General features: G+C 45.4%; 1 protein-coding gene across 16 annotated transcripts in view; it reads right to left on the minus strand.

Annotated features, from left to right (window-relative positions):
* EPHA6 (EPH receptor A6) overlaps positions 1-24328 on the minus strand; it is a 1277595-nt gene that overhangs the window by 82316 nt on the left and 1170951 nt on the right. For all 16 annotated transcript variants that reach the window (XM_068270648.1, XM_068270650.1, XM_068270649.1 and 13 more), the window contains one exon: positions 17073-17282. In XM_068270648.1, the coding sequence (XP_068126749.1) occupies positions 17073-17282 (210 nt within the window). The remainder of the gene's footprint in view (positions 1-17072; positions 17283-24328) is intronic.

The raw sequence follows: 24328 nt of genomic DNA on the forward strand, positions 1-24328 counted from the left end.
AAAGAAGAAAAAGCGCTTCAAAATCTGCTAGCATTTTGCGGATCTGCTAGCGGGTTTTGGTGTGCACCAGGCCTTAGAGCAAAGTTGAAATGCAGGGTTATATTCCACATTAAGTCCGAAAAAAAAATGAGTTTTACTCACCTGGGGCTTCTACCAGCCCCCTGCAGCAGTCCTGTGACCTCGCAGCCACTCACGAATCCTCTGGTCCCCTGCTGCCAGCTAGTTTCGTTTTTGCCGACAGGCCCATCAGGACTGGCCACGCGTAGCTTTTTCCACATTCCCGACTGCAATTAGCACTATTGCGGGCCACAACACGTACAAAAATACGCATTGCCGCATTACGAACGCATTGATATGCGGCAACACGTACTTTTGTACGTGTTGCGGCCCGTAATAGCGCTAATTGCAGTCGGGAATGCGGAAAAAGCTACGCGTGGCCAGTCCTGACTGGCCTGTCGGCCAGTGCAGTTTCTAGGCTAAAATGCACCCAGGGCGAGGGTGTAAAAATTGCGCCCCCCCCGAAGCAAGGTATGGGTGCCCGCAGTGTAGGTTAGCCAGGTCTAGTTGCACTCAGTATAGATTCCCCCAGAATAGGTACCCCAGTATAGGCAGCCAGCTATAGGTCCCCCCAGTATAGGTAGCCAGGCATAGGTGAGCCAGTATAGTTGCCTCCGGTATAGGTTAGCCAGGTATGTGCCTCCTGTATAGGTAGCCAGTATAGTTGCCCACAGTATAGGTTAGATAGGCAGGCGTCCCCGGTATAAGTTAGATAGTTAGGTGCCCCCAGTACAGGTTAGCTAGGTGGGTGCCTCTAATATAGGTAGCCAGAATAGTTGCCCCCCCGCATAGGTTAGATAGGTAGATGCCCCCAGTATAGGTTAGTTAGGTAGGTGCCTCCAATATAGGTAGCCAGTATAGTTGTCACCTGTATAGACTAGCTAGGTAGGTAGGTGCCCCCAATACAGGTTAGATAAGTTAATGCTCCCACTATAGGTTAGATAGGAAGGTGCCCCCCAGTATAGGTTAGGAAGGTGCCCCCCAGTATAGGTTAGATAGGTAGCTGCCCCCCAGTATAGGATAGGTAGGTGCCCCCCAGTATGGGTTAGATAGGTGCCCCCCAGTATAGGTTAGATAGGTAGCTGCCCCCCAGTATAGGTTAGATTAGGTAGCTGCCCCCTCAGTATAGGTTAGATAGGTAGCTGCCCCCAGTATAGGTTAGATAGGTAGCTGCCCCCCAGTATAGGTTAGATTAGGTAGCTGCCCCCTCAGTATAGGTTAGATAGGTAGCTGCCCCCTCAGTATAGGTTAGATAGGTAGCTGCCCCCAGTTAGATAGTTAGGTGCCCCCAGTACAGGTTAGCTAGGTGGGTGCCTCTAATATAGGTAGCCAGAATAGTTGCCCCCCCCGCATAGGTTAGATAGGTAGATGCCCCCAGTATAGGTTAGTTAGGTAGGTGCCTCCAATATAGGTAGCCAGTATAGTTGTCACCTGTATAGACTAGCTAGGTAGGTAGGTGCCCCCAATACAGGTTAAATAAGTTAATGCTCCCACTATAGGTTAGATAGGAAGGTGCCCCCCAGTATAGGTTAGGAAGGTGCCCCCCAGTATAGGTTAGATAGGTAGCTGCCCCCCAGTATAGGATAGGTAGGTGCCCCCCAGTATGGGTTAGATAGGTGCCCCCAGTATAGGTTAGATAGGTAGCTGCCCCCCAGTATAGGTTAGATTAGGTAGCTGCCCCCTCAGTATAGGTTAGATTAGGTAGCTGCCCCCTCAGTATAGGTTAGATAGGTAGCTGCCCCCAGTATAGGTTAGATAGGTAGCTGCCCCCCAGTATAGGTTAGATTAGGTAGCTGCCCCCTCAGTATAGGTTAGATAGGTAGCTGCCCCCAGTATAGGTTAGATAGGTAGCTGCCCCCCAGTATAGGTTAGATAGGTAGCTGCCCCCAGTATAGGTTAGATAGGTAGGTGCCCCCCAGTATAGGTTAGATAGGTAGGTGCCCCCCAGTATAGGTTAGATTAGGTAGCTGCCCCCTCAGTATAGGTTAGATTAGGTAGCTGCCACCCAGTATAGGTTAGATTAGGTAGGTGCCCCCCAGTATAGGTTAGATTAGGTAGGTGCCCCCCCAGTATAGGTTAGATTAGGTAGGTGTCCCACAGGTTAGGTTAGATAGGTAGCTGCCCCCAGTATAGGTTAGATTAGGTAGCTGCCACCCAGTATAGGTTAGATTAGGTAGGTGCCCCCCCAGTATAGGTTAGATTAGGTAGGTGCCCCCCAGTATAGGTTAGATTAGGTAGGTGCCCCCCCAGTATAGGTTAGATTAGGTAGGTGTCCCACAGGTTAGGTTAGATAGGTAGCTGCCCCCAGTATAGGTTAGATAGGTAGCTGTTCACAAATTACACTAACTGGGGATCCCGAGAGAAAAGTCGAATCATGCCATTAATAAGTCAATATAAAACTTAAACCTACAACATGTTTCAAGTATGCACTATGCCAACAAATTTACATGTATAATAATGAAGAATGAGGATTGGCTCCTGGGTGCATACAAAAAACTCCTATTTATTTATCAAAAAGTACAACATATATACACAAATATCTTAGAAAAACATTAGATAGACCTCACAACAACTGATAAAATTATACTCATTAGCACAATAAATGACCTAAAGGAGGCTGCAGTCCTCCAAAAAACCGCAAAAGCACTGGAATATGGATTCAATACAGATGATAAACAGCAGCAAAGCAGCAGCCAAAAAAGCAGCAAAAAAGCAAAAAAGCAGCAAAAGAGAGTTTATGATGATTGCAGATTGATTGCACAAGCCCACGAACTTGGTGATTGTTAATGGCAGCGAAGCAGGACACTGGGATCCGCATATGTTAGCAGCAGCTGGTATGTTAGGCAAAAGCCAAGGTTAGGATGGTACATCTAGACATGGCAACCAGGATCAAGAGACCAACTCCAAATTTCCCAACTGTTCCAAAGAGATAGTGCAGTTATCCAGCCAAACTATCTCTGTAATCCTCCATACGTTCCACAATCTCATTCGCAGATTGGAAGAGGAAAACAAACAGTTCGTATCACTCAGTTCCTCAGAACTCTTGCAAAGGGATAGAATCAAAAAGGAGCAGTGCTGAGTGCTGATGTTTGCCAAAACATCATTTCCATATAAATCATGCATGCTTGCTCTGCACAAGTTCATAACACTTTAGAATATTGTGGTAGGCAATCCATCATCCATAATTACCAGTCCCCTGCGGTGTAGATCATGGATGTGATGAAATGAGCATAACAAGCGCCAAAGATCACGACATGTTTCGCTGACTGCTCCGTCAGCCTCCTCAGGTGATAGCGCAAAAGTGAAATTTCTCCATATGCCGGGTCACATCCGTCTTATGCCGCTGAGGCGACCCGCCTCCCTATCTCCCCCATGCATGCAGCCAATCAAGGGGCCCGCTGGTGGTGCGCGACGTCATATCCGGGTCTCCCCTACACCAATCAGGTGGGGAGCGGATAATGGACGTCATGTGTAACCGGGTAGCGTCTATACAAATCCGCCTCCCTTAGCAGCCACCGCAGACAGCCCGCAAGCCCATGACTTTCGGAAACCGCCCTAGGGCGGAACTCCGAAACTGACAAGCTAACGCCCAGTTGCCGTGAGCAGAACGCCGCTGTCGGCACGATTGACGCCTGCAGAGGGAAGAAAGCAAGAGGGAGGAAAAGGGGAGGCCCCAGCGACCTAGAGGGGAGATCCAGCTTGGAAAATATGATACAAAATAATGCAAAAAGCATTGTGCAAACCATAAATCAACAAAATATATACTGCATAACATTGATATAGACCTCCTATGCCCAAATGAATATGCGCAACACCACAGACACAAATTGTATCAGTGAGGTAGGTGCCCCCCAGGATAGGTTAGATAGGTAGCTGCCCCAGTATAGGTTAGGTAGGTGCCCCCCATGATGGAGGGGGGAGCCGCGGGGAGGGCAGCCCGACCTCTCCCTCCCTCTCCCCTGGCCGCCCTCCATGCGATCCCCCCTAGGACGGAGTGCAGAGTAATGCGCAGGGAAGCGCTATAGAAAACTACTCACCTCGCTGGCTCCAAGCGCTGCTCTCTCGCCGACAGTCTCATCTCTGCCTACACGCTGATACACACATGCTGCTAAACAGGAAGCAGCGTGTGTGTGTATCAGCGTGTAGGCAGAGAGAGGAGACTGGCGGCGAGAGAGCAGCGCTTGGAGCCAGCGAGGTGAGTAGTTTTCTATAGCGCTTCCCTGCGCATTACTCTGCACTCCGTCCGAGGGGGGATCACATGGAGGGCGGCCCGGGGAGAGGGAGGGAGAGGTCGGGCTGCCCTCCCCACGGCTGCTGCTCCCCCCTCCATCACAGCGCCCCCCTCCCAGCAGCGCCCCGGGTGGCGGCACGCCCCGCACGGCCGTAGAAACGGCCATGCTGTCGGCAAAAATGAAACTAGCTGGCAGCGGGGGACCAGAGGGTTAGTGAGTGGCTGCGAGGGCACAGGACTGCTGCAGGGGGCTGGTAGAAGCCCCAGGTGAGTAAAACTCATTTTTTTTCCTGACTTAAGGTTCACTTTAACGTTAGAAGACAAGTATATGGAGGCTGCCATATTTATTTCCTTTTAAGCAATACCAGTTGCCTGGCAGCCCTGATGATCCTCTTATACTTTTAGTCATAGACCCTGAACAAACATTCAGATCAGGTGTTTGACTAAAATCTGACTGGATTTGCCACATGCTTGTTTCAAGGGTGTGATTCAGACACCACTGCAGCCAAATAGATCAGCAGGAGAGCCAGCCAGCCAGCCAGGAAACATGTATTATTAAAAAGAAATAAATATGGCAGCCTCCATGTTCTTTTCACTTCAGTTATCCTTAAAGAGACACTGAAGCGAAAAAAATATATGATATAATGAATTGGTTGTATACTATGAATAATTACTAGAAGATTAGCAGCAAAGAAAATATTCTCATACTTTTATTTTCAGGTATATAGTGTTTTTTCTAACATTGCATCATTCTATAATATGTGCAGATTACACAACACTCAGCATTCAAAATGAGTCTTTCAGAGCAGTCTGTGAAGTAATGACCTCTCCTCTAGCAGAGGAAAAGTAAACAGTTCAATAACACTTGAGATAATAAAAGTCAGATAACAGCCCTCTCCTCGACTTTGAAAGTCGCAGAGCTTAATGGCTTTTTTGCATAGAGATAACAACTGGAGTTTCTCAACTCTTCCTGTACTGGAAACAATTAGACTGATGTATCTGATCTTAATGTTTTATTTCTTAGCTGTACTACACATACAAATCATAATATCATATTTTTCGCTTCAGTGTCTCTTTAAGTGAAACAGCAGCAAACAGTAACGAAAATAAAATAAAACAAGTATTTTAGACGCTAGAAAATTCTAGTGCATTTTTGCAACTGTCTGAAGGGGAATGGTAAGAGCAGCACGTAACTACTGTACAAGCTGTAACATGAAATACAGCATTTTCCTTCCTTACCTTGCTATGAACTGAAGCTTTGTTTAATGAATTTTAAAGTCTTTTACTCAAGTATTGCTGCCATGTTCTGTACATTTCTTTACAGAGCTATCAACATGTCATTCTACCGAAAAATCCCTAAAATGAAGTGACCTTAAATCAAACATTGTCAGGCTTGACACAATAGCCATTAAAAGGAAGGTGGCACACTATGCAGTCTTACCATGCTCTCTGCAGGGCTTACTTTGACAAATGGCCATCCCAGGTCTTTGTACTGGTAATACAAAGCAATTTTGTCACTCTGAGTAATTGTCATTGGATAGATGCTGTTGTGAAATAATGACCTAAATATGCAAGCGGGCTGTAAATCTATGCTCTGGCGTTACATGTTTAGAGAACATTTAGGTGTTTCCAAGAAATAAAGTTAACAAATCAGTCAGGAGCCTTCTACAGGGCCAGACTGCTGGAAAGGGCCACAAAGGCTGGGCCTTTGGCGGCTGCTGGCCAAGGGGTGGTTAAACATACAAAAAGGGATCGCTGAATATGGAAGCCTTCAAATAAAAAAGGAAGCAGCAAATGGGGAGCAGCAAATGGAAGAGGACTCATGCTGCTCAATGGAGCTGAACATGAACAATAGGGACTACAGTACATGGATGCTACACATGGAAGAGGGGGCTGCACATGAAATAGGAGGGTCGCTGCTGCACATGGTAAGGAACAACAATAAGTTGGCCTAGAGGCGGGAATATAAATCTGTCCTTGACCTCCTACAGACTTTAAAAGGTAGTCAGATGTTCAAAAGCACAATCTGACAACCACCTTTCATTGTCAACAGTCAGCACTTTACAGATATGTTTTTCCCAATTCATAATGTTTCCAGTGGTGAGGAAATTGGGTGGGATAGTTGTAGATGTCCCAAAGTGGGAGATACAATAACGATCACTCAGGAAAGCAGATTATTTCCAGTGGTGAAGGAATGGAATGGGGTGGAATGGCATGAGATGTCCCAGGGTGTATAGTACAATACCAATCACTCAGGAAGGTGTAGTGTTTCTAGTGGTTATGGAGCGAGGTGGGATTGTGGGAGATGTTTCCCAGGGGATGGTACAATACCAATCACTCAGGAGAGCATAGTGTTTCCAGTCGTGATAGAATAGGGTGGTATTGTGGGAGATGTTCCACAGTGGGTTGCGCAATACCAATCATTCAGGGGAGCATATTGTGGAAAGGCCATGGTAAGTACTATAATGCTACTTACTCAGGAGAACATAGCAAGCCTTTCCAGTGGGGATAGAATGATGTGAGATTGTGGGAAATGTTCCATAGTGAGTAGTACTAACAATAACAATTGGTCAAGAGGGAGGGTCTTATAGCTAGGCACCACCAGGGGGAGTCTTAGGGTTGGCACCACCAGGGGGGAGTCTTAGGGCTAGGCACCATCAGGGGGAGGGTCTTAAGGCTAGGCACCATGGGGGGGGGGTCTTAGGGTTAGGGTCCACCAGGGGGGAGTGTTAGGGTTCGCACCACCTGGGCGGGTCTTAGGGCTAGGCACCATCGGAGGGTGGGGGGGGGGGGGGTCTTAAGGCTAGGCACCACTGGGGGGGGGGGGTCTTAGGGTTAGGGTCCACCAGGGAAAGGTTTAAATTAGGCATTGGTATAGGGAGGGTTCTGTGTGAGAGCAGGGTTAGGTTTAGCTATAGTAAAATATCGGTAAACATTACTGATATTTTACTATAGGAATCCAGCAGTAGAATATTGCTAATTTTAGCAATATTTTACTAGCGACAATCTCCTGCGACCTTTTTTCCAGGCACCTTTATTTCATGTATGCCTTAAAGGAAAACTTAAGTGAACTATAAAAAATGAGATTTACTCACCTGGGGCTTCCCTCAGCCCCCAGCAGACGATCGGTGCCCTCGCAGCCCCACTCCGATGTCCCAGGACCCGCCGGCGAACACTTCCGGTTTGGCAGTCACCGGCCGACAGGCATGGGAACGCGAGTGATTCTTCGCGTTCCCAGCCTGTATATTGCCCCCTATGCTGCTATTGCGACCAGCTGGCCGCAATAGCAGCATAGGGGGTGATATACAGGCTGGGAACGCGAGGAATCACTCGCGTTCCCATGCCTGTCGGCCGGTGACAGCCAAACCAGAGGTGTGCGGCGGCGGGTCCTGGAGCGTCAGAGCGGGGCTGCGAGGGCACCGATCGGCTGCTGGGGGCTGAGGGAAGCCCCAGGTGAGTAAATATCATTTTTTATAGTTCACTTAAGTTTTCCTTTAATATTGATATATTATTAATCCTACCCTCAATCTGCCATAAATCAATTGCTACCGAAGAAAAAAATTATAGAGTACTAGCATCAAATAGAAAATGTATTCAATACAAAAATGTCATTGTGACACACATCCAGGTAAGGCAAAGGGAATATTTCCAGCATGTGCTAATTAGTGCACAATGCAAAATACATTAAAAACAATCTGAGACAGCAAAAAATGCCCTAGAAATGTCAGTATTTGCAATAAGCACTTTGTATGGATTATGGGCTAAAGGTGCTTACACCACGACGGACTTTTCCAAACGACCGGACATTTGGACGTCTGAATGACTGGTCGTTTGGACATCAAATCGGGCGTGTGTACAAACCGTCGTTCAGCTGATAACATTGGTTTTGACGGATGCGCTTGGCGGATTGGTCAAATCCAGTCTTATCAGCTGAACGACCGTTTGTACACACGCCCCGAATTGACGTCCAAACGACCGGTCGTTTGGAAAAATCCGACGTGTATATGTACCTTAAAAGCTTGACTCAGGGGCTGTAGGTCTGTCTCTCATATGGATTTTATACTGTACTAGCAAACCTAAGCCCGTTTAAAAACGGGCTCTAGGTCTGTGTTTCTCGCCTCGCGCGCGCCTGCAATGAAAACACTAGGTAAGACGTAATTCAACTGCCAGCTATTGCTGGTGGCCGAATTACGCTGTTTTTATCGTAATTTGAGCGCTGTCTTTTGACAGCGTCCAAATTACTGACTGAGCTATAGTCAAAATTCACATTAGGTTTGGGATCTTACCTTCACTTTGGCCTCAGATGTGATGGGGATTCAGATTATTCCAGATCCTTGGATCACATTACAGGTAGTCTCTGACTTACGAATGACCGACTTACGAACGACCCGCCGATATGAATGGTATGGATTCAGTGTTTTTTTTCACATTGGTCTTGTAGTTTTTGAGAAAATCGATTTTAAAAAATTCAAAGAAAAAATGGCTTTTAAACTTCTATAAGCAGGTACAAAGGGCAGAGGTGACACAGAGAGGGACACTGGAGGCACAGGGGTGCACAGAGGAGGTACAGGGGACAGAGATAGCACATTGTTCCAACTTAAGAACAGATTCAGGTTAAGAAAGAACCTACAGTACCTATCTCGTTCGTTATCCGGGGACTACCTGAATTTCATAAACCGCTAGCCAATCTGTCTAAATATCAAAATAAGCTTCTGGTCAGATCTGTAATGCTACTAAGGCTATTTTAGCTAAAACATAGAGATCCCTTCCTCCTTCTAGGTCCGAATTGATCTTACGAATCCAGTATATCTATTCTCTAGAGAAGATTACCTGTTATCAGGGAAACCCAACCCTCCTTTGATAGGGTGTGGAACCAATGGACCGAATGGGCAGCACAGCATATTACCCGATTACCTGTTATATTGCACTTGTCTTTTATGGTGGCATCTGACACTGACACATTGCTTTATTTGTTTATATCCTTGTAGTTACATAATATTATTATTATATGTTGCACTCTGTTAGTGCAGCTATTTTTTATGTATTTCTGAAAGCTCAATAAAAGATAATTGAAATTTTTTTTGCATGAGGACCTATGGTGGCGCCAGATTCTCTCATGAAACAAGGTGAGACATTTGCATCAGGTGCAGAGATTACAGGTGCAGAGATTACAGGTGCAGAGATGACAGGGGCAGCATTTTTGTAACAGCATGCAGCCAGAGTAGGAGCGAGAAGCGAGAGGAGAGAGAGCGAGGTGAAGAGGTCATCATTGGGGAAAAGCAGCTTGTTGTGCTGTGTGAGGAGTCTGACAGTGAGTGAGGAGAGGAGGGAGGGAAGGGGGGCAGGACTCAGGAGAGCAGCAGTGTTTCATTTGACTTGCACAGCTGAAGTGAGGAAGTGAGAAGGTAGCACTGTTGTCCTGAATGAGGAGGGGGCATAACCTCACAAGTTTGCCTCGGGCAGCAAAAAGTCTAGAACCAGCCCTGGCGCCGCCTGCACCCAAATGTCCTCTATGTAGGTAAGCATCTAACTTTACATCCCCAGGACACTCAGGTTACTATAGTTTTGGTACTGTTCTTCCAAGTACCAAGAGACTATCAAACACAGGGCTTATTCAGTGAAGAAGAGCTCTGAGGAATCCTACAGCAGCCAATAAGGTTTTAGCTTACACCTGAGAAGGGAAAGGTGAATTCCCATTGGGCAGTTCTCTCTGCACAGCTCAACCTAGCTTGCCTTGCCGTCTAACTCTTATACATGTGAAGCGATCTGCACGATTCATCCCAGAGCTTTAAACGCTCCACTTTGGCGAGCTGCCTCTCCGGCTACAAGACAATACTCTATTAATATGGATAGCTGCATCCAGCGCTACCACCATGCCTCTCTCGCTGGATGGAGCGTAAGTGCATTAGCTGACATAAAGGTGAATGTAGGTTAAAGCGGAAAGTGAAAATCGATGTACAGTTCTCCAATGGAAGTCATTCTGCAACATACAGGGAATTACAGGAGGACGTAGATGGACAGGCCGGGGCTTATGGTAATACGATTCTGGGAATTCCCCATACATTTTATATGAGTCTAGCGATTGCTGCTGCATCCCTTGCAAAGTGCCGTCTTATTTTCAGATGTACTGGAATTAGACTGGGATTATTAGCGGGTACACAGGAGAGATTGGCTCCCTGTAGATCTGAAATCATGCTCTATAAATAGACTCGTATGTTTCCGTGTGCGTCAGTCAAACTTGCTACAGCTGCCTTTCACTCTTCCCGCTATAATTGGAGCTGTCACTTATGCAGTTAGCACGCATTACTTTATATATACCAACATATTGCTAAACATGTGTTACACTCGGTTGTGTGATAAACTTCACTTCTTCCGTGTTAAAACAAAACCAGGAGTATGGGAAAATAAAGAATTTAAATACCTATGTGTAAACTCATTCTCCTCCTACAGGGAGTTGTGGTCCTGTCCAACTGGTCGTTATAGACTAGAGATGGGCAATGAGCATGGGTGTAACAAATAGGCCCGGCGACTCCCGCAGTTGCAGGGGGGCTTGGGGGCTAAGGGGAGAAGAAAATATCAAAGGGGAACTCTGCCCAATATATTTTATGAATAAAACGTTTCCTGGTATGTTTTTATTTGTATTTATTGGTAAAAAAATAAATGCTACAAATTGTGTGAATTTTGGTGGATACGCTTCCATATGTGTATTTTGTGAGCAAACATTACCACATTATGTGTATTTTGGGGAAACACTGCCATATTAACCACTTCGCCGCTGAGGGGTTTTACCCCCTGACCACCAGAGCAATTTTCACCTTTCAGCGCTCCTTCCATTCATTCGTCTATAACTTTATTATTACTTATCCCAATGACATGAACTATATCTTGTTTTTTTCACCACCAATTAGGCTTTCTTTAGGTGGGACATTATGCCAAGAATTATTTTTTTCTAAATGTGTTTTAATGGGAAAATAGGAAAAATGTGGGGAAAAAAATAATTATTTTTCAGTTTTCGGCCATTATAGTTTTTAAATAATGCATGCTACTGTAATTAAAACCCATGAAACGTATTTGCCCTTTTGTCCCGGTTATAAAACCATTTAAATTATGTCCCTATCACAATGTTTGGCGCCAATATTTTATTTGGAAATAAAGGTGCATTTTTTTCAGTTTTGCGTCCATCCCTAATTACAAGCCCATAGTTTATAAAGTAACAGTGTTATACCCTCTTGACATAAATATTTAAAAAGTTCAGTCCCTAAGGTAACTATTTATGTATTTTTTTTAATTGTAAATTTTTTAATTTTTTTTTAATTACAAAAAAAAAAAAAAATGGGGAGTGTGGGAGGTAATGAGTTAATTTTATGTGTAAAAGTCATTTATTTGTATGTGAAAAATGTGTAGGGTGTAGTTTACTATTTGGCCACAAGATGGCCACAGTAACTTTTTGTTTTAATGCGACCTCCAAGCTTCCTTCCGGAAGCTTGGAGGAAGAATAAGGAGGCTGGACACGTGAGTTTTTTCTCACAATGATCGCGCTGCCCATAGGAGAGCAGCTGATCATTGCGGGGCTTAGATCAACGAACGGGAATGGATTTTCCCGTTCATTGATCTCTGGGCGAGCGGGCGGCGGCGGTTTTACTAGCGGCGGGCGGCGTGTTTACGAGCGGGAGCGCGGGCAGCGTCGGGAACGCGGAAAGTACGTGTTTCTCCGTCCCTGGTTTTTAAAGGATGGAAAAAGGGGCGGAGAAATACGTACGCGCGGGGGTAAAGTGGTTAATTGCATTTTGTGAGGAAATGCTGCCAATTATGTGTATTTCTGGTTCACCTAATACTGTGGCAAACATGGCTACCTAAACTGGAGAGGGGGCTGCCTAATGCTGCTGGGGCCATACCTGCCTACCTGGCTGCTTAAATTCGGATCCGGGAGACATCCGGATAGTTCTATCCGGATATCTCCCAGTTACCCGTGCGGGGGGGTCAATCTTACCTGTCTGACTTCTTCTTCGGTCCGACCCTCGGCACCTCCCACGATGCGGTCCAATCGGCGGTCACGTGATTACAAACACTTCCTCCTTCCGGGTTGAAGGAAGAAGTGTTTGATGTCACGTGATGTGCGTGGAACGCTTCGTGGGAGGCGCCGAGGGACAGACGCAGAAGACTTCAGACAGGTAAGATTGATGCCCCCGCCCACCCCGCACAGGTTTACTGGGAGATATCCGGATAGCAACTATTCGGGTATCTCCTGGATCCGGATTTGAGCAGCCCTACCTGCCTTCCTACTGTATACTGGGGGGAAGCTCATTAGCTACCTGAACTGGGGGTCGAACTAAGACTAGGGTCACATTTGGTTTCCAGGATGGGGGGAGGAGCGTGTCGGCTACCTACACTGGTCCAGCCCCTCAATCAAATTGAAGATTGCCTTGTGGCCCACGGGTCAAAATGTTTGCCCACTCCTGTTCTAGGCTATGGTACTGCCAAGGTCATCACATGATGCCTGCATCGAAAATATACACTTGCAGTTTGTGTTTCTTTTAAATCCATTAAAAATATTGCACTTAATAAGCAATAAGAATAATTCTGATACCCCGATCGGGTAATGGCAATAAGGCTGTTTATCCCATCTAAGTATGAACAGCTTGATGCGATGGCAATTCAGCACAGCTCAGCGTTCTCCCGATCTCTAATAATATGATTGCTCACAATCCCAGAAATGAATGAGTAAATGGAAAAGTCTGGGCGAGACATCTAATAAATAAATCAGTGGCGATAATTAAACGTGAAAATGAATAAACAGCTGTATAAGTTAATTTACAAGCTTGTTTAAATGGCACAGGATCGTATAAACATGGCCGCGTGCCATATCGGTGCTGTTAACATAATCGATAGCAGGAAGACAAGACTGATGCAGTCTGCAGCAGAGAGAGAAGTGCTTGGCAGGTCTCGGGGGACGTCGCTGGAGGCCACGATCTTCCTCAAGTGGCACAAAGACTGGAATAAAATCTAGGTCAAGGGCACTGTAGGACTCGGTGTACCCAGTCTACCGCCGGCTCTGTCTGCCTGATCTCACAGCAGTTATTTTCAGGTTCGCTTGCATTCGGTTAATCGTGCCACTGGGTGAGTGAATACAGACTCCTACTTACAAACGACTTGAATTACAACATTTCAGAGACACAAAGTTGTCTTCATGTACAAAACGAACGATACAAATTTTGTTCTTAAAGCGGAACTGAAAATAAATAAAAAACAAAGCGTTTCACTTACCTGGGGCTTCTGCCAGCCCCGTGTAGCTGTCCTGTGCCCTCGCCGGTGCTCCAGGATCCTCCGTTCTCCCACCGCCAGCTAGCTTCGCTTAGGTTGACTTGTAAGTCGATGGGCCACTGCACCTACGCAGCCCTGCCACTCATAGCCTTGTTCGCATTCCCATCTGTAATAGCGTCCTGCACAGGGCGCTTTTGTGGATAGGAACGCGAGCAAAGCTACGTGTAGCCAGAGCAAAACAGGTGCAGTGGCCCATCGGCGAATCCGAAACTAGCTGGCGGTAGGGGTGACAGAGGATCGTGGAGGACTAGCACTGCACAGGAAGGCTGCAAGGGGCTCGCAGAAGCCCCAGGTAGGTGAATCTCTTTGTTTGTTTGTTTTTTTTAACTTCAGTTTCACTTTAAATGTTTTGTATAAACTACGGTGACAATACGTCCCGCTTTACATGGGACACGTCCCGCCTTCGGGGGGAGCTGTCCCAGGCTGCATGAGGTCCCGGGAAACGTCCCGCTTTCAGCAGCAGGACGTCCCGGCCTCGGGACTCTGGTCACTGTACATGAACTAGCCGCAGCGTCTCATAGTGCTAGTTCATTCCCTGCAGCCCCGCTCCAGCAGCCTACATCGTCCTCCGGCAGGCACAGGCAGAGCAGGGCTACGGGAAGATGGCGTCCGGAGGCGGAGCCCTGTACTGGAGACTCTGACTTTGTGCTGAAATGTTGCCCGCAATGCGTTTATTTTGTGCTGACATGTTTGCCCCCATTGCATTCATTTTGTGCTGAAATGTTGCCCGCAATGCGTTTATTTTGTGCTGACATGTTTGCCCCCATTGCGTTTATTTTGTGCTGACATGTTTGCCCCCATTGCGTTTATTTTGTGCTAATATGTTGCCCACAATGTGTTTATTTTGTGCTGATATATTGCCCACAATGCGTTTATTTTGTGCTGATATTTTGCCCGCAATGCGTTTATTTTGTGCTGAATTAAATGTTGCCCGCAATGCGTTTATTTTCTACTGACATGTTTGCCCCCATTGCATTTATTTTGTGCTGAAATGTTGCCTGCAATGCATTTATTTTGTGCTGACATGTTGCCCATTGCGTTTATTTTGTGGTGTCTGGGGTAACTGATGCTGCATTTATTATTTAATGGTCATAGTGGGCTATGTTTGCTGCTTTGGGGTTACGGTATTCTATTAAATAGCATCACACAGTTTCTGCACACCCATGATGTGAATCCTCGTTTGACCACATCATGGCGTAAACACTGCTTTCTTATGCCTCGCTGTTACATCATTACGTTAGCTCCGCCCATAGAATGTCATGGCCACGCCCATTTTCCGGCGTGCAGCCCCACTTTTTTTGGCGCTGCCCCCCCTTCCCCCCCGCCACCCTGTCCCAGGTTGAACCTACAAAAATCTGGTCACTGTATATAAACTATTATGAGTAGTTTAACCGCTCCTGGACCGACCCCCAAATGTTCACACCTTTCCCATGCCTACCCCTAGTGACTCTCACGGCCTGGGGGCCCATCTCACAAGGGTCATAAAACAAGCAAATGTGCAACTGCATTTTGTTTTCAAAACCCTCAATGTTTCAAAGGCCCAGCGCACACCAGCGCACACCAAAAAGCGCTGGTGTAATCACAAACGCTCAGCGTTTTTTGAAGAGGTTTTTTTCACAGTGATTCTAGGCATGTGTAGAGCGATTTTCTTCACATGCCTAGCGATTTTTGGAGCGTTTTGGAGTAGCGTTTTTTATATTTCGTTACAGTAGAGCTGTAACTGAACAGCTTCTGTAACAAAAAACACTTTGGAAAATCTCTCTGATTTAGGGCTTTTTCCGAGCAATGTTCCACTTTCCTATACGTAACGTTGTGGCTGAACCGCCTCACAAATCAGCAGAAATGCTGCAGGACCTGAGTTTGCGTTTGCGTTAAAAAGCTCGTCGCTCTGGTGTGATCCATCCCATTCAAATACATTAGCTAAGCGCTTTTCAAAGCGATGGCAATTTTAAAAGCGCTCAGAAGCACTCTTAGTGTGCTCCAGCCCGCAGTCTGATTTGCTGATTTGACATCTCACACTAAGTGACCATTCTGACTTGTCAGTGAGAACTCTGCCTGCGATTTCCCTCATGCATGAACCTGCATTTTGCAAATTTTCAGGTATTAATGACAAATGTATCCTTGCTTTAAAAAGCTTACAGACAAGATTAAAACATCAAAACAAATCATTATATTACTTTGTTTATCACACGAGCATTACTACTTATACTAAGAATCAGCTAATAGGCCATAGGTCGTAATGAGAATTACAACTATAGCGGGGCTCAGTGACTAATTTCGTGTTGGTTGCAATGACCAAGGAGGATGAGATTTGACTCCCTGCCCTCTATGTGCGCGATGCGGCGTCACGATTACCCATGGTTTCCAGAAGGGGCGGCACCTTTCTCCGATATAGGCCGGAAGCCTCTCTTCCCAATGTTAGTGGTACCCAGCGTGACCAAGCATCAGACCGACGCAAAGTGGCCGTTGCTACACCACCTTAGTGCATACCACCCACCTCCTGCACCAATGACGCGGAACGCGTAGAAAGCTACATGTGGCTCGGGGCACGCAGGCGCAGTTGCTGTTGACTTACAAGTCGATGGTATGACCGGACCGAAAGTAGCTGGCTGCAGGAGAACGGTGGATCGTGGAGGACCGGTGCGGTACAGGAAGGCTGCAAGGGGCTGGTAGAAGCCCCAGGTAAGTGAAGCACTGTTTTTTTAATCCTTTCAGTTCCACTTTAAAGAGAGGAGGAATAAAATAAAAAAAAGATGAGATAATTACCGACCGTAAGAGGAAAGCCACTGGATTCGTCAGAGGCTTCTCATGTAATCCTCTAGACCAGTGTTTCTCAACATTTTATTGGTATATACCCCTTTTAAAACCCTGTACTCGCCAAGTACCCCCTAGCACAGTAAACATCATCACAAGTACCCTTTGACAAATATATATTTAATCGTAGTACATGATAATTGGTTCTAAACAATTTCCAAGCATTTACTATTGCTTTTAATTAGCTAACATACTAATTTGTTGGTGATTAAATAAGATTTATGATTTTCTAAAACTCGAAATTTGTTATTCTTGGTTAAGTACATCAAGCCTGAGTACCCCCTGTAACCATCAGAAGTACCCCCCGGGGTACGTGTACCACATGTTGAAAACCTAGGCTCTAGTCTAGACCACCGCCGCTGCCCAGGAACCTCATGGCAGTACTGCACCCTCTTACTGCGCAGGTGTGGCCGTACTCCAACTCATGCATGAAGAGGAGGGTGGGTACGATAACATATCCAACAAGATATATGGATATGTTCTGGGGGTCCCATGTGGCAACGATCAAGGGCTAGGAGGATGTGGAAGCCTCTGCAGGATCCTGAGGCTTTCCTCTACTTAGGTAAGCATCTCATTTTGTTTATTTTACTTTGACTGCACACCTGGACTGTAGACACATCATACCTGCGCATGCATGGAATGCACTTACTGTGGTTGTGTAAGCAGCTTCAGGATCGTCTTCTAACACTCGGGAAAGTCCAAAATCTGACACTTTGCACACCAGATTGCTATTGACCAGAATGTTCCTGGCTGCCAGGTCTCGATGGACATAGCCCATATCGGAGAGGTATTTCATCCCTGAGGCAATTCCTCGTAGCATCCCCACCAACTGGATGACAGTAAAGTGGCCATCATGTTTCTGTGTGGAGACAAGAACACCACAAAATCACAATTCAGGAAGGATATCTTTGCTTAACATACACATATTCTGTTCATATCAAGCACTGAACAATAAAGTTTGAACAATCAAGTCTCAGTATTTTAGAACATGAATAACAATAATCTCAAAGTCACTTCTGATATCTGAGATTTTGAAAGAACTACAATACTGAGTATTCCAGCTGTCAGAATAGGTTGCATAACCACTCTTCAGGTGACCATAATGAAAAAAGTTAGTCTGACCCCAGATAAAAGCGGACCTGAACTCAGAACTTCCTCTCTGCTCTAAAGATACGCAACAGCATAATAACCTTTACAGAAAAACATTTCTTTGTTACAGCTGACACAAATCCTGCAATAAATCTGCAGTGTGTCTACTTCCTGCTTTCATGGAAGCAGACATAGGGCTTGATACACAAAGCGGTGCTAACTGTTAGCACGCCTGTGAAAACCCCCTTAGCACGTCTAAACAAGCTTTTCGCGCGTAAGACTTTACGCGCGCAAAACTTTATGCACTTAAATCTTTACGTGCGCAGTGCACAGAGCGCAGGGCGCTCTGCGCGAAGTGCCCATTAAAGCCTATGGGACTAAACCATAGGACTTTGCGCGCAGTACTTAGCGCGCGATCTGATTGAGAAAACCGGTGCTAACCTACTTAGCACCCTGGTTAGCGTGCCTAAAGACTTTAGACGTGCTAAGTAGGTTAGCACCAATTTGTGAATCAAGCCCATATTGTTAACATCCTGTGCTTTGAAATTAGCTTATCTGCCATGGCAGTCAGCTGACACAGCTGAAATATCATATTACAATTTGTGATTGGTCACAGATGAGGGTGAATTATACAGGCTAAACTCTCTAAATACATACAGGGTGCATTTCTCTGTTTTCCTTTTGTCCAGTGCAAGAGTTCAGGTCCACATTAAAGCCTGAGACACCGATTTGCTCTATCATCATAGGTCCTTACAGGGCTGGATTTCTTGCCGCACAAGGCCAGTCATAGGACAGCTACTGCCCAAAGGGATGGCTGGACATGGAATAGGGATTGACGCTCATAAAAGTGTGTATTGCAAATGGAACAGTGAGGCTACAAATAAGGTGCAACACATGGAAAAGGGGGACTACTGTCCAAGGGAGCAGTACATTAAACAGAGGGGTTGCTGTACATGGATGTTACACACAAAAGAGGGGGGCTGTACATGGAATGGGGGGGGGCAGATTCACATAGCAGAGGAGTCACAAAAAGATGATCTAAGGTCATAAAAGGTGTAAAAAAACACAAACAAGGTAAAAGGGCGTTGGAGCCTGGTAAAAACCATAGGTGGCAATTTTAATAGCTGCAATTAGCAGTGATAATTTTAGAGTCCAAGATGCCCGATAAAATAATGAGCACCGGGACCACCTGCTATGCAAACCGTGGATACAAATAGTGGAAAGAGTACATTGTCATGTCACTAGCTTTATTCAGAGGGGCTCACAATCTAATCACTACTATAGTCATATGTCCATCATAGTCTAGGGCCAATTTGGGGTGACGACAAATAACTTATCTGTATGTTTTTGGAATGTAGGTGGAAATCCATATACACTCGAGAAGACCATACAAACCCCATGCAGATAGTGCCTGGGCTGGGATTCAAACCGTGGTAACCGGCACAGCAAGGCAAGAGTGTCACCTCCCACTGAACACACATGGATGCACTAGTAGTTTTGATAATCAACCTATCCACAGAACTTTTTTTTTTTTTTTTTTAATTTAGAAGAGAAGCTACAATTCATCTTGGAAGGATTTGACCTTAATAGGAAAAAGCCATAATTCCATAATAGATACTACTCACTTCTGCACAGGACCTTGACTTATTTTAAGTAGAACTTCCGTGTATTCAGTGTTACATGTTATCTGTTTTATTTTCTTCAGCAAGGATAACTTAAATCAAACTCATTTACTAACCTGAATGCCATGGCTTAGCTAAGGAGCTATGGACCCCGGTGCAAGTTTTACATGGGGCCCCCCAGAGCACTCTATACATAACAATTGACGCGGCGCCCAAAACCTGCCAAGGATTTCCACAGTGTCAGAGGTGCAAGAAGGGGATGGGGAACAGATTGTTAATGATTACTACTATGTAAACCATCTATAGAAATAATTATTATCAGCACAGGGCCAATAGAAAGCTAATATTGTGCTTGAGGGAGGGCCCCTCGGTGCCCCTCTGACCCAAGGGCCCGATGCGGTCGCTACCTCTGCACCCCCTATTGCTACGCCCCTGCCTGAATGAATTGCAATTGTTCTATAGGTTTTGCTGGGCAGAGGAGTAGTAAAATGGTAACTAAACTAGTAGAAAAATAAAAAGCCTTAGGTACGTCAAAAACCAGACTGCTAGACACATTTATAGATGGAGCTTGAAAGAAAAACTCTAGGACATAATTTGAAATGGTGGATAGCATAGTATCATGTAGATGGCCATAATCATACATACGTAACCAAGGTGACGGACGCCGGTGGGAGGAAGTCGGAAGCACATGGAAGCTGTGCCTGCGTCGATCCGAACGGAAGGTGTATTGATAATCTACAATCTGAAGGGGAGACAGCTTAGGACGGAGGATCACTTATCTGCAGCAGTGCATGCCAAACAGAGGAGGAGTTCGAGCAAGGAGGATATCAGAACTTATCTTGACCAGCCTCACAGTGGTCAGAGTGGACGGGTGAGTGCGGTCCCTATAGGGACATTCAACTATCTTCTGCTTATTAACTGAAGTGGAGCGCTGTCTAAAATTTGGAACTTACACAGAAGGGTGCAGCTACACCCAGCTAGAGGCGCAGACACGCAAGAACATTTGTTCAGCAATATCACCCTTTAACAAAGGGAGAGTGGACTATATTGAGTGTTGACTTTTTACCTACTGTATATTGTATTTACCTTTGTAGCGCCGTTTAAAAACCTAGACATAATCATACATAAGTATGGAACAGCTCCAGTGGCATAACTACAATTCATGATCCACCCCCCCCCCCCCATGCAAAACTTTGATCGGGCCCCCCAATGTTCACACCCCTTCCCTTGCCTCCCCTTGGTGCCCTCCACTGTCTTGGGGCCCATCTCACAAGAGTCATAAACAAGTGTGGCCATCATGATTGTCACTCCCATAACAAGTGTTGCCACAAAACACCTGATCTGAAGTATAGTCCCCTGTATTGGAGGAAGGGAATGTTAGTAGTTGGGGCCTCCGGCAGCTCTGGGACCTCCAGCAATCGCAGAGGTAAGAGATGCTCATTCGGATTCCGTGGAATTTAAAGGGACTCCGAGCACCTCTCATGGGCATGCCTTTAAGCCAGACGACTTCCAACAAAGTCGTGCTATGACCCCTCTGGAGGAGCCTCTTGCAATGGCCATGCGTGTCACTTCCTCTTTCTGCTCCATTCAGTGATGCACTTCTCTAACAGAGAAAACAGGGGTGACCCGGAAGTTATAACATAGCCAAGATGGCTCCCATGATTTTTAAATTGAAATCGAACGAAAACTATTTGGTGTAGAATGGCGATTCAGGCATCACATGAAAAAGGAGAGCACAAGCTACAGAAAGGTATGCATCTTTAAGTACTTTGCAGTACTGGTCAGAGTCTCTAGGCATACCCATGAGAGGTGCTCAGAGTCCCTTTAAATTTTTGCATTTCCGATCGGAAGTCGCAAATTGGAATTCCATGGAAATCCGATTTACAGCAACTTGATTTTAGCCCAATCACAGAACTCTAGAGCATTGGACCAATCAGAGAATGCAGAACTTTTCTGCAAAAACGTGGATCACCGCAGTAATTTTAGACAAGTCACAAGACAGAGGCCTGTTGCACACCAAAACCCGCTAGCAGATCCGCAAAAATGCTAGCAGATTTTGAAACACTTTTTCTTATTTTTCTGTAGCGTTTCAGCTAGCATTTTGCGGTTTTGTGCAGCGTTTTTGGTGTAGTAGATTTCAGATATTGTTACAGGAAAGCTGTTACTGAACAGCTACTGTAGCAAAACCGCTTGGCAAACCGCTCTGATCTAGCGTTTTTCAGAGCGGTTTGCGTTTTTCCTATACTTAACATTGAGGCAGAAGCGCATCCACAATCCAAAAAATGCCTCACCCCGGGAGTATGCGTTTCAGCAAAACGCCTCCCGCTCTGGTGTGAACCACCCCATTGAGATACATTGACCAAGCGTATCCGCAGCCGCAAGCGGCTGCAGAAACGCAGAAAAAGCCGCTCGGTGTGCTCCAGCCCTGATTTTCCTTTTTCCGACTTCCGTCTTTCCAATTATCCCTTTTTTTTTCATTTTTTTAGCATTCTCTGATGCAAAAAATGACTATTAAAATACTCCCCAAAAGTTAGAAAATTGAAAAAACGGAAATTGTAAAAACAGAAATCGTAAATCAGAAAAAGGAAATTGGCATTGGCGGAAATCGGAATTTCCGCGGAACTCAAAATGGGCATTTCCGACCAGGCCCCCCAGTGAAACTTTGATAGGACCCCGCCCTCCCCCGATGTTCATACCCCTTCCCTTGACTCCGCCTTGGAGCCCTTTACAGCCTTGAGGCTGTGAAGGGTCGTAAAACAAGTGTGGCCATCATCATCTTCATACCCATAACATGTGTAGCCAAAAAACTCCTGATTTGAAGTATAGTCCTCTGTATTGGAAGAAGATAAGCTTAGTAGTTGGGACCACCTGTGATTGCCTCTCAACAGCTTTCTTTTTATTAGTATTGGTCGAGGACCACTTTCTACAAAACTACTTCCTTATAGAGTTTTTCTAGAGATAATTACTATTTAAAGGAAGGCAAAGATCAATCAGTGATAGGAAAGATTTTACACGGTACAGAAGGTATTCACCACCAGCCGCGCGGCCCTAGCGCTTCAATAGCCATCTTTATAGCATAACTCCTTTGTAAAAGCAGCACCTCCAGCCCTCGTGCAGGAGATAAGACTCCATTACCGGATGGGAGCAGCCCTGGGGCAGCAGAAGCTTTCAGGTTAAAAGCGTGACAATGATAGAGTCTTCTGTCATGAGTCTAGATTCTGCGGCTATTATTATCTGCTATATTAATCTGTCTGCAGAGTAATGGAGAAATGGAGAAATTCTCAGTGCACAACGCTGACCTAAACAACATAAAACCAACGGTATAAAACAAATTCCACAGCTCCGCGGCGGTAATGTAAACACTCAGTGCAGTAAATAAAATAGTTAGTAGGCTCGTTTAAGGTTAGGCTGTGTACGGCATTTGTTCCCGGTAAACGGCTGGGAGTTCAGCGGTGATAGTAAACTTACTTTAAACATAACATTAAACACGTCTGATGAGATGCTGTAAACTTTTGCTGTTTTCAGGCTACGTTTTTTTTTTACTTTTGCCTCTCATTGGTAAATAAACATTTACTCTTGTCCACCTGGATGTTGCTTTGTGCGTTTTTTTCTTTCCATGGTTAACAATTCATTTTATCCTCATTTATTTGGTCTCTTCTTTTATGTTGGCAGTTTTACCTGAAAGTGATGTGGGCCATGCAGACTGAATTATGTGACTGAAATATGGGAGAAAGAGTTCAGCAGATGGAGGAATCATGAGAGAAATCTTGAAAAGATAGAAGACCGAGAGCCCAATATAGTGTAGTATGTATTAGTGGGGGATGGGAATAGTGAAAGTAAGTAATATACTCACAAGTCAGGGTTGCCGCAAAAGCAACCACTGAAAATGCAGGTGGGGAGAACAAGCCTGTCCCCACTCAGGAATCAAACGTCGCTCTCTGTGGATAGAAGAAAAGTAGGGCAGAACACCCTTCCACCAAGGGTGGATTTCTGGATACGTCAAGATGTACAGAGGCGCCGAAAGAGTAAAAATGGCTAAAAAGTTAAAATGTTTTGGTCGCGGTGGTGGACCGGCTGACCATCAACGGACAACAAGGCTGTTGTTTTTCAATAAATATATACAAAATTTATTTGGATAGCTCCCAACAAACAGTCGCAACGCGTTTCACGGGTAGCAACCCGCTTCTTCAGGCAATAGGGGGCAGGAGCAACAACACAGCGTGAAGTCTGGACGAAGCTTGGCACCTCTGTGAGGTGAGGTGCCAAGCTTCGTCCAGACTTCACGCTGTGTTGTTGCTCCTGCCCCCTATTGCCTGAAGAAGCGGGTTGCTACCCGTGAAACGCGTTGCGACTGTTTGTTGGGAGCTATCCAAATAAATTTTGTATATATTTATTGAAAAACAACAGCCTTGTTGTCCGTTGATGGTCAGCCGGTCCACCACCGCGACCAAAACATTTTAACTTTTTAGCCATTTTTACTCTTTCGGCGCCTCTGTACATCTTGACGTATGAGAGAAATCTTGTAGCTGTGCCCCTGCTTACTGGCTCATGGCATGTACAGCTACAAGATTTCTCTCATGATGCCTCCATCTGCCGAACTCCCACACACCTTAAAAAATGTATGCATGAGCCTAACATATGCTGAACTCACTTTCCACTAAGACAAGACTGTACCCCGCACACAATGAGCCTCTGCTGGGACAACAAAATTGAATACACTCTGGAGTAGCTTCTGTAACTGTGCCTCCACATTAACAGGTTAATACATTGATTCAATTAGAGAAAAAAAGCGGTGGGCACCAGATCATTTAAGCTTCATTTAATCCAGATGTAATACAATGCAAAAGATGATGGAACTTTAGCAATACATCACCGTTCCAAGGCAGCAGCTGATGTTAACATCTTCTCTGTTAACATCAGCTGCTGCCTTGGAACGGTGATGTATTGCTAAAGTTCCATCATCTTTTGCATTGTATTACATCTGGATTAAATGAAGCTTAAATGATCTGGTGCCCACCGCTTTTTTTCTCTAATTGAATCAATATGCTGAACTCAATGGGCCTGATTCACAAAGCGGTGCAAACTGTTAGCATGCTGGTGAAATGCCCCTTATCACGCCTAAACTCAGTATAGGCATGATAAGTTTAGGCATGATACGTTTAGGCGTGATAAGTTTAGGCGTGATAAGTTTAGA

The sequence above is a fragment of the Hyperolius riggenbachi genome, chromosome 2 (genome assembly GCF_040937935.1).
Source record: "Hyperolius riggenbachi isolate aHypRig1 chromosome 2, aHypRig1.pri, whole genome shotgun sequence".
NCBI classification, from domain to species: domain Eukaryota; kingdom Metazoa; phylum Chordata; class Amphibia; order Anura; family Hyperoliidae; genus Hyperolius; species Hyperolius riggenbachi.